This window comes from Periophthalmus magnuspinnatus, chromosome 2, assembly GCF_009829125.3.
Source record: "Periophthalmus magnuspinnatus isolate fPerMag1 chromosome 2, fPerMag1.2.pri, whole genome shotgun sequence".
In the NCBI taxonomy this organism is placed as follows: domain Eukaryota; kingdom Metazoa; phylum Chordata; class Actinopteri; order Gobiiformes; family Gobiidae; genus Periophthalmus; species Periophthalmus magnuspinnatus.
Window position 1 is genome coordinate 1287863 of NC_047127.1, and position 12658 is coordinate 1300520.

The 12658-nt window shown below is 40.4% G+C and overlaps 1 protein-coding gene across 4 annotated transcripts in view; it reads right to left on the reverse strand.

The window, feature by feature from the left end:
* Positions 1 to 12658, reverse strand: part of LOC117383618 (rho GTPase-activating protein 6-like) — a 108289-nt gene that overhangs the window by 18649 nt on the left and 76982 nt on the right. For all 4 annotated transcript variants that reach the window (XM_055227329.1, XM_055227332.1, XM_033980824.2 and 1 more), the window contains exon 3: positions 6372 to 6443. In XM_055227329.1, the coding sequence (XP_055083304.1) occupies positions 6372 to 6443 (72 nt within the window). The remainder of the gene's footprint in view (positions 1 to 6371; positions 6444 to 12658) is intronic.

Here is a 12658-nt window from a genome sequence, read left to right on the forward strand (position 1 = left end):
ACAAAAACACAGCAGGATATGAAAATGGGTTAAAGTTACGACGACGGGTTTTATGTTTTTCTCTGGACAGCAGCGGGACCACCGTGTTTTGTTTTGTTTTTCTTCTTTTTTTTAATGGTTTATTTGCAAAACCAGCAGGACCCTGACATCACACATTCAACACAACATTTCCACGCGTGAACTACAGATTTACAGTTGTATTATTGAAAAAATGGTATTACAAAAACAAAAAAAACAAAAAAAAAAAGAAGCAAACCAAGGCTAAAATATACAGCACTGAAAATAAATACAAATAAATTAAATAAACCATAATAATATCAATAATCTTAATAACAAGCCTCACCATTTCTAATATAAAGTCTGAGGTTTATTCAGAGTAGAACTAAAACGGCTAAATCGTGTCAGATCAGGCAGCGCACGGGGAGTTAGAGGTTTGGGGTCAGGGGTCAGAGGTCAGGGGTTAGGGTCAGGACACATACCTGAGTGGATGTCACTGAGAACATAATAAACACTTTACACGTGAGAAAAACTTCACTTGACACTTCTGCGTTTACAAGGGGATGTCAGTGCTAATGCTAATGCTAATGCTAATGCTAATCTCTATACATAACAACAAAATTATTATTTTTTAAGTGTAGATTATTTCAGTATATTTTTTAATTACTTATTTTTATTATTATTATTATTATTATGCTTTGAAATTAGCATTAGCGTTAGCATTGTTACCGTTACTGTTTATCTCTGTGTCCCTCAGTCGTCCAGGTCTGATCCGTGTTAAAGGGCAAAGCTAAATCTGTCAACTGGACAAATTGTAGGAGTGAAGACGTTTGGCCGCACGTCCTCAGTCTGACCAGAGCTGAATCTAACCCCACACTGTTTATAGAATTATACAAAGCTAACGCGCTAGCCACCACATTCCAAAGAGGAAGTGATCACGTCCGGCTCCATCGGCTCCAATTCACTTTAAATTGGAAAATACCAACTCCCCGCTAACCCAGAGGTGTGGGCGGGAAGGGGCGTGACCTTCAACAGCCTCGCTCCTGATTGGCTCTTTGGTTGCTATGATACTTGTGGTCGGAATTCCAAATATGGAACTCTGGCCTCGATGAGCTTCATTTGGAGCTGAAGTGACGTCACACTCAGTCACTTCTTCACACAGTCTACGGTTTAAACTTTTATTCGAGAAAATGAACGTGTTGCCAAATCATATCTTTTGTGTGACTTTGGAGATGTTTGTCCGTCGTTTACAGTCTGGTTCTCGTGGATTTACCGCGTCAGAAACAGAGACAAACAGACCTGGAGTTGTGTGTTTTTTTGTTTCATTCACACGTTTAACGCACAAAAAACACTCAAAACGCTCTGTTCCACCTTGTGATGTCATCATGTGGTGATACAGGAAGTGAAACTCCACACACCTTCATTTCTAGAATCATTTGGATCATTTCAGACCTGGAATTTTTTTCTCTCTTCCTCTCTTCTCTCTCTCATCTCTCTCCTTTCTGTCTCCTCTCTCCCCGCTCTCCCTCACTTTTTCTCTCGTCCCTCTCCTCTCCTTTTCTCTCTCCTCCTCTCTTTCATCTCTTTCCTTTCTGTCTCCTCCCCTCTGTCTCTCCTCTTTCTCTCTCTCCCCCTCCTCTCTCTGTCTCTCACTCTCTTTCTCTCTCCTCTGTCTCTCTCTCCCCCTCCTCTCTCTCTCTCACTCTTTCTCTCTCCTCTGTCTCTCTCCTCCTCCTCTCTTTCATTTGTCTCCTCCCCTGTTTGTCTCTCCTCTTTCTCTCTCTCCCCCTCTTTTCTCTCTCTCACTCTCTTTCTCTCTCCTCTGTCTCTCTCTCGCTCTCTCTCTCTCACTCTCTGTCTCTCTCTCCCCCTCCTCTCTCTCATCTCTCTTTCCTTTCTGTCTCCTCCCCTCTGTCTGTCTCTCCTCTGTCTCTCTCTCCCCCGTCACTCTGTCTCTCTCCTCCCCTTCTCTCTCCCTCTTCTCCCTTCTTTGTCTCCTCTTTCTCACTCTCTCTCCTTTCTCTCTCTCTCTCTTTCTTTCTCCTCTCTCTCTTCATTTCTAGAATCATTTGGATCATTTCAGTCGTGGAGTTGAAATAAAATCTGTTAATGTGAAAACTCCCACTTGATGACATCACAAGGTGGAACGTCGCATTTTGACGTTTGTAGATGTGACAGACGAATAATAAAGTGACTCAAACATGTGAATGAAACAAAACACAGCTCCAGATGTGGATTTACCGCGACAGAAACTAAAATTACGCACTTAAAATATGGAAACGTCGCCACATTTTAAAATAAACACTTAAATTACGATATTGTCCAACCTCTCGCTCTCGCTTTAATCCCTCTGTAGATCCGAGCGCTGCCGTGCGGTTGGACCTTCACGCGGTGGAAGTGCGTCAAAGCAGGTGTTAGCGCTTTATAAAAACTCTGCGTCTAATGGAACCATCTGTTTTCCAAAATAAGACATCAGAAGATAAAGAGGAGCCGGGAAACCGCGAACAGCAGAGTAATGTCTCCAGACCACATCTAACGCTACGCTAACACACGACACGGCACAAATTAGCATGTTTCCAGCTTCAACCGGCGCTGTGAACATGTTTTTTTTACGCTGCTGAATGTAAACGAAATAATAATACGATTTAAATATTAACCTGGGACCTTTCAAATTAGTATAAACGCCACAGACGCTGAATGAAGCTCAGGCTAACAGTTGTAGCGGCTAATCTGGAGTCGAATTCTGACCCGTGAGTATCGTAGCAACCGAAGAGGCAATCCAGAGCGAGGTTGTTGAAGGTAACGCCGCTTCCTGCACCACATCGCTGGTTTAGTAAAGAGCGGACGCTTAGCAACGCTGTCAATCAAACCTGTTGCTAACGCTAACAGGAGCGACCTCGGGGAAAGAAGGACCTGATTTGTCTGTTATTAATGTTCAGATCTTGATTTACAGACACAATAGAGAAATAAAAACCCCAGGATCATGTAGAGGGTTAATACGAACATTTAAGAACAAAAATGGCGAGTTTATGGGAGCAGGAAGTGCGTCCATGATCACTTCCTGTTTGTAACGTAGCGGCTAGCAGGTTAGCTTCTCCATTTATATAAACAGTCTATGGTACATACTCATAATACAGTATTAATTGAAACGTTTTTGTTTTGTTTGTTTGTTTTGCTTGGTTAGTTTTTAGATGTTTTGGTGTTTTTTTGTTTCATTTTCAGTAAAAATTGTGCCAAAAATGATGGAATCTGCGTCGTCGTGTGTTTCTTAGATACTCACTAAATAAATTGTCTCTATTTATATTATTGGCCCATGTTCTAACGCTGTTTCCTCCTCAAAAACAGACCTGGAGTTGTGTTTTTAATCCTTTATTATTAGTCTGTTACATTTCCAAAGCTCAAAACGCTCTGTTCCACCTTGTGATGTCATCAAGTGATAGTTTTCAAGTTAACTCCTCCCACTTTTACCTTTAGTTCAGTCGAGATTTGCAAAAATTTCCAGTGTTGAAATGATCCAAATGATTCTATAAATGAAGGCGTGTGGAGTTTAAAAACACAGCGTCGCACTTCCTACTTCCTGTATCACCACACGATGACATCACAAGGTGGAACGGAGCGTTTTGACTGTTTTTTTGCGTTAAACGTGTGAATGAAACAAAACACACAACTCCAGGTCTGTTTGTGACGAGGAAACGACATTAGAACAGATAAAAAAATTGCGTGACACGTCCACTTTAATTAACGACTTAAATCAAACGAAATAACTAAAACGTTCTATTAGTTTGATTTATTTTAACTTATTTTTTTTTGCTCCAAACGGCACAGAATGAACGCCGTCGGCTCCACCTCTGTTCCGTTCGTTCTTAAACATAATCAGACCCAGATCGTGCGTCCGCCGCGGTTATGAAGTCATGTTTGAGTTCATCTACAGACTGTGTTTTATTCATTTCGCGCGCGGGATCCGAGCAGCTGTTCCGGACAAATTCCTCCGCCGCAAGTGCAGAGTTCAGGGCCGACGCGACCACAGCCGGGCCGGGATGAACGGGATTTTCTGCCTCTTATGTAACCGCTACTTCCACCATCACATCATGTTCACTTGTGTCGAAAGAATCTATACGAAAACACGGCTCACGCATAACGGCATAAATCTAACGACTCCCCTGATACGGCCTCACCTCTCCCCTACTTCTGTTTAACTGTTTCAAACACCAGAGGAGAAGAGGAGGAGGAGGAGGAGGAGGAGGAGGAGGAGGAGGAAAAAACACGGCAACGCGGATAAAAACTGTAAACTTTGGCTCAAGGGGGGAAAAAAAAGAAGAAGAAAAAAGACGTATTTCGCTTCGCTGTTGGTGGTCTCTGTGTTTAAAGCAGCACTACGGAGCTTTTCTGGCTGAACGTCCACACGACCCGCTTGTTGCCATGGCGATGTCGTCGATTAGCTCGGATTCTCACAGTCTGGTGTCAAACTTAGCGACAGAGATCAGCAGGTGGCGCTATGACGTCAAGGTTGATGGACTTAAAGGGGACGTGCTGTTTTCTGTTCTGTTCTAATGTCGTTTCCTCGTCACAAACAGACCTGGAGTTGTGTGATTTTTTGTTTCATTCACACGTTTAATACACAAAAAACACACAAAAAACACTCAAAACGCTCTGTTCCACCTTGTGATGTCATCATGTGGTGATACAGGAAGTGCTCCGCTGTGTTTTTAAACTCCACACACCTCCAACTCCAGGTCTGTTTTTGACGCACAACCACATTATAATACGACTTAAACCTCCATTTTGCACAAACAAACCTTTAAATCTGACTTGATAAACACATTTGCCCCCAAACGAAATGGTGGCCGGACCAAACCTTTCATCTCGTGTTTAGTTTGTCGTTTTGTGGCTGACGATCATTTAATTTTTAGATTTGAAAACATTTGGAAAGTGTGAAACAAAACACAACTCCAGTCTGTTAGTTTTGTGTGATGTAATGTATAATGCCACACTGCGGAACATTCCAGACACAGCTATAACCTGGAGAAAGCCAGTGGCAGACCGCCTATCAGAAAAGATGATTTGCTTTAAGCCAGATGCCCTTCCTGCTGCTTTTATCCAGGCCTGGGACACAACAAAATGAAACTCGGGTCAAATAAACTGCAGAAAGTTGTAAAAATAAAGAAAAAAGAGACTGAAATGAGCAGATTATGTTTAAACGTTTGACTGGCAGTGGACACAGAGCAGAAAGAGCCAGATGCCCTTCCTGCTGCTTTTATCCAGGCCTGGGGCTGTCGCAGACACAAGGTCAGTGAGTGTTTGTAGTGTCTGTAGCAAAACCATGTGAATGTTTTCTCTGAATGATGGAAAAAAAGTTTGAGTTAAAACTGAGTTATTGTAATTAATAAAAAATAAATTAAATTAAATAAAAAAAATAAATAAATAAATGAACATAAAATAAAATACATAAAAAATAAATAATACATAAAAACAAATTAATGAATTAATAAAAAAATAAAAATAAATAAATAAAATAAAAAAAATAAAAAAATAAAAAATAATACATAAAAACAAATGAATTAATTAATAAAAAATTAAAAAATTAAATAAAAATAAATAAATGAACATAAAATAAAATACATAAAAAATAAATAATACATAAAAACAAATTAATAAAAATAAATAAATAAATAAATAAAATAAAAAATAAATAAATAAATAAACATAAAATAAAATGCATAAAAAATAAATAATACATAAAAACAAATTAATTAATAAAAAATAAATTAAATAAATAAATAAAAATAGTTAAGTATGGTAAGTATAATAAGTGGTAATATTAATGGGAAGCAAAAACACGGGCGCAGAATTTGACCCCAAAGTTACACGCACTTTTAATCTCAACAAAATTAAACTTAAATTCTGAGAAAGATCAACTCAAAAACCCCGTCTTTCCCTCATCAGAAGAAACCGCCTCATATCTGAAAGACGCTGACCTAGTTCTGGACACAAAATTAAAGTCTGAACGTGTTTGGCAGCGCGAGCCGGAGCCCCGCACGCCGCACGAGACGCTCCCGAGCCCTTCAGCCGAGAATAACAACGCCGCTCCATTTATCAGCGCGGACGGAGGTTACTTCAGTCGAGAAATCGCAACAGCGGCGAATTTGTTTATATCTGCTGTCTTTGCTGTTTGGGCCAAATCCGCATCAGTGGAGCGGCGAGGGAACGGCGAGGGAGCGGCGAGAGAGCGGCTCCCCATAGAAGGACTCGCTCTAAATATAACGTTTTCGGGGCGTGTAAACACTGGGTTGTTGTCTTTGCCTCCACCTGCTCCGAGGAACCAAAGACTCGATGATATTACCACGGAGAAACGGAGGAGGGACCGCCGCGTTTACCTTTATCTCGGCTCTTTTCTTTGGCGAGAGAGTCCAGTTTCCTCCTCAGAGACTTCTTCCTCTTCTGTCCGTCTGCGAAAAGAAAGAAACAGTTTTTAGATTTTTTCGGGCGCCCAAAAAACATTTCATAAAACGTCGACGTTCTCATGGCGCTCGCTCGTTGTCACGGTTTATAGTTCGCTGGCGGATTTTAGCGTCGCGCCAAAATGCCGTCGCTGAGTGAGTGAAAGAACTGACAAAATGTACAAAATAAAACACGAAACCATAGAACACGTGTCAAACTCAAGGCCCGTGTGCCAAATGTGGCCCTTCACGTCATTTTATGTGGCCCCTCGACAGGGTAAATAAAAAGGTTTGATGGATTTTAAATGTCATTTTATCAGGAGATCCGCAGTTAAACAGACACATTTACATCCAGGCAAAAAAATACTTAATATTTGTAATTTGAATAAGTAATAAATAAAGAAACAGTTAATTAAGTAAAAAAGTAGATTTATTTTACATCTGGTCCTTTGATGGCATGTTTATATAAATAGACATAGCTAACCCGCTAACAGAACCCGTCAACAGAACCAGAAGAACATGAAGAACATCAACAGAACCAGAAGAACATGAAGAACATCAACACACAGGACCTGAAGAACATCAACAGAACCAGAAGAACATGAAGAACATCAACAGAACACGAAGAACATCAACACACAGGACCAGAAGAACATCAACAGAACACGAAGAACATGAAGAACATCAACAGAACACGAAGAACATCAACACACAGGACCAGAAGAACATCAACAGAACCAGAAGAACATGAAGAACATCAACAGAACACGAAGAACATCAACACACAGGACCAGAAGAACATCAACACACAGGACCAGAAGAACATCAACAGAACCAGAAGAACGTCGATAGAACATGAAGAACATCAACAGAACATGAAGAACATCAACAGAACATGAAGAACATGAAGAACATCAACACACAGGACCTGAAGAACATCAACGGACCCAGAAGAACATGAAGAACATCAACAGAACACGAAGAACATCAACACACAGGACCAGAGGAACGTCAACAGAACCAGAAGAACGTCAATAGAACATGAAGAACATCAACAGGACCAGAAGAACATCAACAGAACCAGAAGAACGTCGATAGAACATGAAGAACATCAACAGAACATGAAGAACATGAAGAACATCAACACACAGGACCTGAAGAACATCAACGGACCCAGAAGAACATGAAGAACATCAACAGAACACGAAGAACATCAACACACAGGACCAGAGGAACGTCAACAGAACCAGAAGAACGTCAATAGAACATGAAGAACATCAACAGAACCAGAAGAACATCAACACAGAGGACCTGAAGAACACTATAAACCCACAGGACCAACATCAACACAGAACTAGAAGAAAATTATAAAAACACAGGACCAGAAGAACATGAAGAACATCTACACAGAACTAGAAGAACATTATAAACAAATAGAACCAGAAGAACATCAACAAAACCAGAAGTTGCTGCGTTCCAAACAGGAAGTGGTCATGGGTGCATTTCGTCGTTTTGTTCTTAAATGTTCGTATTAACCCTCTACATGATCCTGGGGTTTTTATTTCACTATTGTGTCTGTAAATCAAGATATGAACATTAATAACAGACAAATCAGGCGGCGTCTTTCGCTTGAAGTCGCTCTCGTTAGCGTTAGCAACAGGTTTAGCGCTATTGGTGACGTCGCACTCAGTCACTTCTTTAAACAGTCTGTTCTTTTTCACAGTTCTTTTATAGACTTGTATTATAAAATCTATTTGTTTAACGACATATTTTCATTTGATTTCAGTGTTTCACAGTGTGGCATTATTCGTCTCCCCGGAAACGAGCAAGACAAGGCACGTTTATTAAGTCATTCAAAGCGTTTTAAAATCACAATACAACGAATTAAAGCGTAAATAATCATCATAAAATTAACATGAAATGAGAAAAGTGCAGAATAAAACCCCTTCAGTCGTATGAAGTTATAAAAAAAGTCAGGTTTGTGGAGCGGCGAGCCCACACATGTCGTTTTTCATTGTATTTTTAAGCCGTAGTTACACATGTGCTCAAATAGATGCAGATATATTGTTTAATGCCATACTGCGGAGCATTATTTATGTAAGAATTCACTTCCTGTTGTGTAATTTCCGTCGACATCGGCTCTGATCAGTTTCTTTTTCAAACTCGTTCTCCACCACCTGATTGTTCCAGCTTCACATTTCACGTTTTTTTTTTCAGTTTTGGACCAAACTTCCAGATGTTTTTTCCAGCTGCTCTGCTTCAGTCGCTCAACGGGGCTTTTGGAAATGTGACCCCCGTCCCACCTCCCCCACCTCCCCCTCTTCCCCCTCATCCCCCTCTCCGCTCAGGACAGGCCTTACGTCAGGTCGAGGGTTCAATTCCTCAGTGATGCTATAGTTTTTAAAAATTTGCTATGAACTTTATGACCAGGTCAGAGCGAGAGAAGAAAAGAGAAAAGAGAAAAAAGAAAAAAGAGAGAGTATGTGAGAAGTGTGGAGTTTGTGAGGAGAAAGAGCAGATGTGAGGAGGGAGGGATGAGGGAGAGAAAGAGAGGAGGGAGAGAGGAGAGATAGGAAGGAGAGGCAGGAGAGAGGAGAAGAGAGAGAAGAGAAAGGAGAGAGAGAGGAGGAGGAGGCAGGAGAGAGGAGGGAGTGAGCAGGGAGGGAAAGGGGGGAAAGAGAAGAAGAGAGAGAGCGGAGGGAGAGGAGGGAGGAGAGAGAAAGAGAGGAGAGAGAGAGAAAGAGAGGAGAGAAAGGAAGGAGAGGCAGGAGAGAGGAGGAAGGGAGAGGAAAAGGAGAGAGGAGGGAGTGAGGAGGGAGGGAAACGGGGGAAAGAGAATAAGAGGGAGAGAGGAGGGAGGAGAGAGAGAAAGAGAGAGGACGAAGGGAGGGGGGGAAGAGAAGAGGAGGGAGAAGAGAGAGAGGAGGGAGAAGAGAGAGGAGGGAGAAGCAAGAGAGAAAGAGAGGCAGGAGAGAGGAGGGAGAGAGGAGGAGGGGGAGGAGGAGGGGGAGGCGCAGATAGGAAATGGTTTGGATTTTTGACAGACGGATCCCAAAGCCGAGCGGAAATCCCCGAGACCTCCAAACCTTCCCAGTTCAACTGTAGCCTGAAGAACATTATCAACAAACAGAACCAGAAGAACATGAAGAACGTCAACAGAACCAGAAGAACATGGAGAACGTCAACAGGACCAGAAGAACATGAAGAACGTCAACAGGACCAGAAGAACATGGAGAACGTCAACAGAACCAGAAGAACATGGAGAACGTCAACAGGACCAGAAGAACATGAAGAACATCTACACAGAACTAGAAGAACATGAACACAGGACCATTAGAACATTATAAACAAATAGAACCAGAAGAACATCAACAAAACCAGAAGAACATCAAGACACAAGATCAAAAGAACATTATAAACACACAGGACCAGGAGAGCATTACAAACAGAACCAAAAGAACATTATCTACACAAAAGACCAGAAGAAGCTCAACAAACAGAACTAGAAGAACATTAACAGAATGAGAAGAACATCAACACAGAGAACCAGAAGAACATTATAAAAACACAGGACCAGAAGAACATGAAGAACATCCACACAGAACTAGAAGAACATTATAAACAAACAGAACCAGCAAAACATGATCAACACAGAGGACCAGAAGAACATTGTAAACACACAGAACTAAAAGAACATCAACAAACTTTATCCAAAGCCGATCTGCACCATCGGCTCCTCTGACCAACACTACTACAGACACGAGCACCAGCGCCCCCCTGTGGCCCCTGGTACAATGTAAAATACAAAGAGCCTGTTCACGTGATGTTCAAGAGACTTCAATGTTTGTGCTGTCGGCTCAAAAACACCTCCAGAACTATGACCGATAAGAGAACAGTTATTTTTACAACGATGGGAAAATTCCAGTGTTGCAATTTAAAGTTTAAGAACAGCAGAAAAGTGTAAATATGCAAAAATACACACGACAGTTAGACGACCACTTTAAACTGATCTACAGAGAAAACATCTAAAAACACAACAGAGCGTCAGTGTCACAGAGGATTTAAAGAAGAAGGAACATGACATCTGCAGGAAACTGGTTCAACTGCAGCAACGGACCAAACTGAGGACGTTTAACCATAGACTGTGTAAATGCACATACTGTAGCTAACCTGCTAGTGGAGCGCTTCATTTTGGTCTTAAATGTTCGTATTAACCCTCTACATGATTCTTTTTTAGTTATTTTGAGTTTTTTAAATTAATTTATTTATTTTTATTTTGAGGTTGTTTTTTTTTGTTTATTTTCTTAATTTTTTTTAGTTATTTAGATTTTTATTTTATTTTATTTTATTTTGAGTTGTGTCTTTTTTAATTTGAGGGTTTTTTTGTTTTTATTATAATTTCTTATAGTTGTGTTTAGTTTTTTGTTATTTTGATTTTGATTTTTTTTTTTTGTTATTTTGAGTTTTTGGTTTTTTGTCATTTTGAGTTGTGTCTTTTTTATTTTGAGTTTTTTTTGTTGTTTTTATTATAATTTCTTTTAGTTGTTTTGAGGGTTTTTTTCTTTTTTTGTTATTTTGATTTTTTTTTTTTTTAGTTATTTTGAGGTTGTTGTTTTTTTTAGTTTTTTTTAGTTATTTTGAGTTGTTTTCTTTTTTTATTTGATTTTTTACTGTCCCCTCTCTCTGTCTCTGCTGCTTCAGACTCATTCTGGTCTTAAATGTTCGTATTAACCCTCTACATGATCCTGGGGTTTTTATTTCACTATTGTGTCTGTAAATCAAGATATGAACATTAATAACAGACAAATCAGGTCCTTCTTTCCCCGACGTCGCTCCTGTTAGCGTTAGCATTAGCGTTAGCAACAGGTTTGATTGACATCCTCGCTCCTGATTGGCTCTTCCGTTTGCTTCATTTGGAGCTGACCTCTGTGGCGACGTCACGTTCAAAACTTCACATTAAGTCGCTGCTGTTTTACCCGTGACTTTCCCCATGAGCTCATTCAGCGCCGAGCCGGTTTATTCTCCAAACCCAAATATTGGATTATTGTGGCGAGCGACGGAGTATTTTTACAGAGACGTGAAAAATCTGATATAAAAACGTTTAACTGCTGTAACGTTTAATTCACCGTGAAAAAGTTAAATATTGTGAAATGATGTTATTTTTTTCACCTTCATAAAACCAAAGAAAACAGAAGAAATCACTTTTATTTATTTATTTTTTGAGTTAACGGTGTGATCGTTTTGGAGTCTGCCACCTGCTGGTTGGAGATGTTAATGGTTAAACCGTATCTGTATTTGTATCTCCTAAAACCAAGTTACAGCTCGGATCTGTGGAAAGTCTAACCCGTTTGCACTGTTTATACTGCAAGATAAGCACGTTTAAAGCCGTACTGCGGAACATTTCAGGTGACACAGTGACATATTGAGCCATATTGAGCCGTTTTCTGTTTCATTCACACGTTTAAAAGAAAAACAAACCTGGATATTTAGGCTGAGTTCTTCTCTCAAACTGAAAACGCTCCGTTCCACCTTGTGATGTCATCGCGTGGTGATACAGGAAGTGCTCTGCTGTGTTTTTAAACCCCACACACCTTCATTTCTAGAATCAATTGGATCATTTCAGCGCTGGAATTGGCAAATGCTACTGAAATAAAGGTTAAAAGTGGGGGGAGTTAACTTGAAAACCACCACTTGATGACATCACAAGGTGGAACGGAGCGTTTTGACGTTTGGAGATGTGGACAGACGAATAACAAAGGAAACAAAACACAACTCCAGGTCTGTTTTTGAGGAGGTTAAACGCTCATTAGAGTCCGTTCTGTGTGATATAGGACCTTTAAAAAGTCCCGCACACGTTTTTATTGTCCTTGGACTCGACTCTTTTGTAAATTTCCATCTGTGATATATATTTCTGACGTCTCCGTATAGTTCTTTTTAGTCCTTAAACATTTCATCACCGCTCCATAAAAAGTACATTTCCATCCTCCATTATCTCATCCTCTGTCAGACTGGGCTCAGCTCCAGCCTCAGTGAAAAGAACCACATTTTAAACCCACTGCTCCTTCGCATCAGGAGGCTCCTCGTGTCACTGCGGCGGACTGTTTACATCCAAAATACACTTTAAACCCGCCCTTTTGAGCTTGAGTCCTTATAGTTATCTCTGTGGATCGTTTTGTTATAATTTCCACGTTTTAAATCACAATATTCATCTAAAACGACGTGAT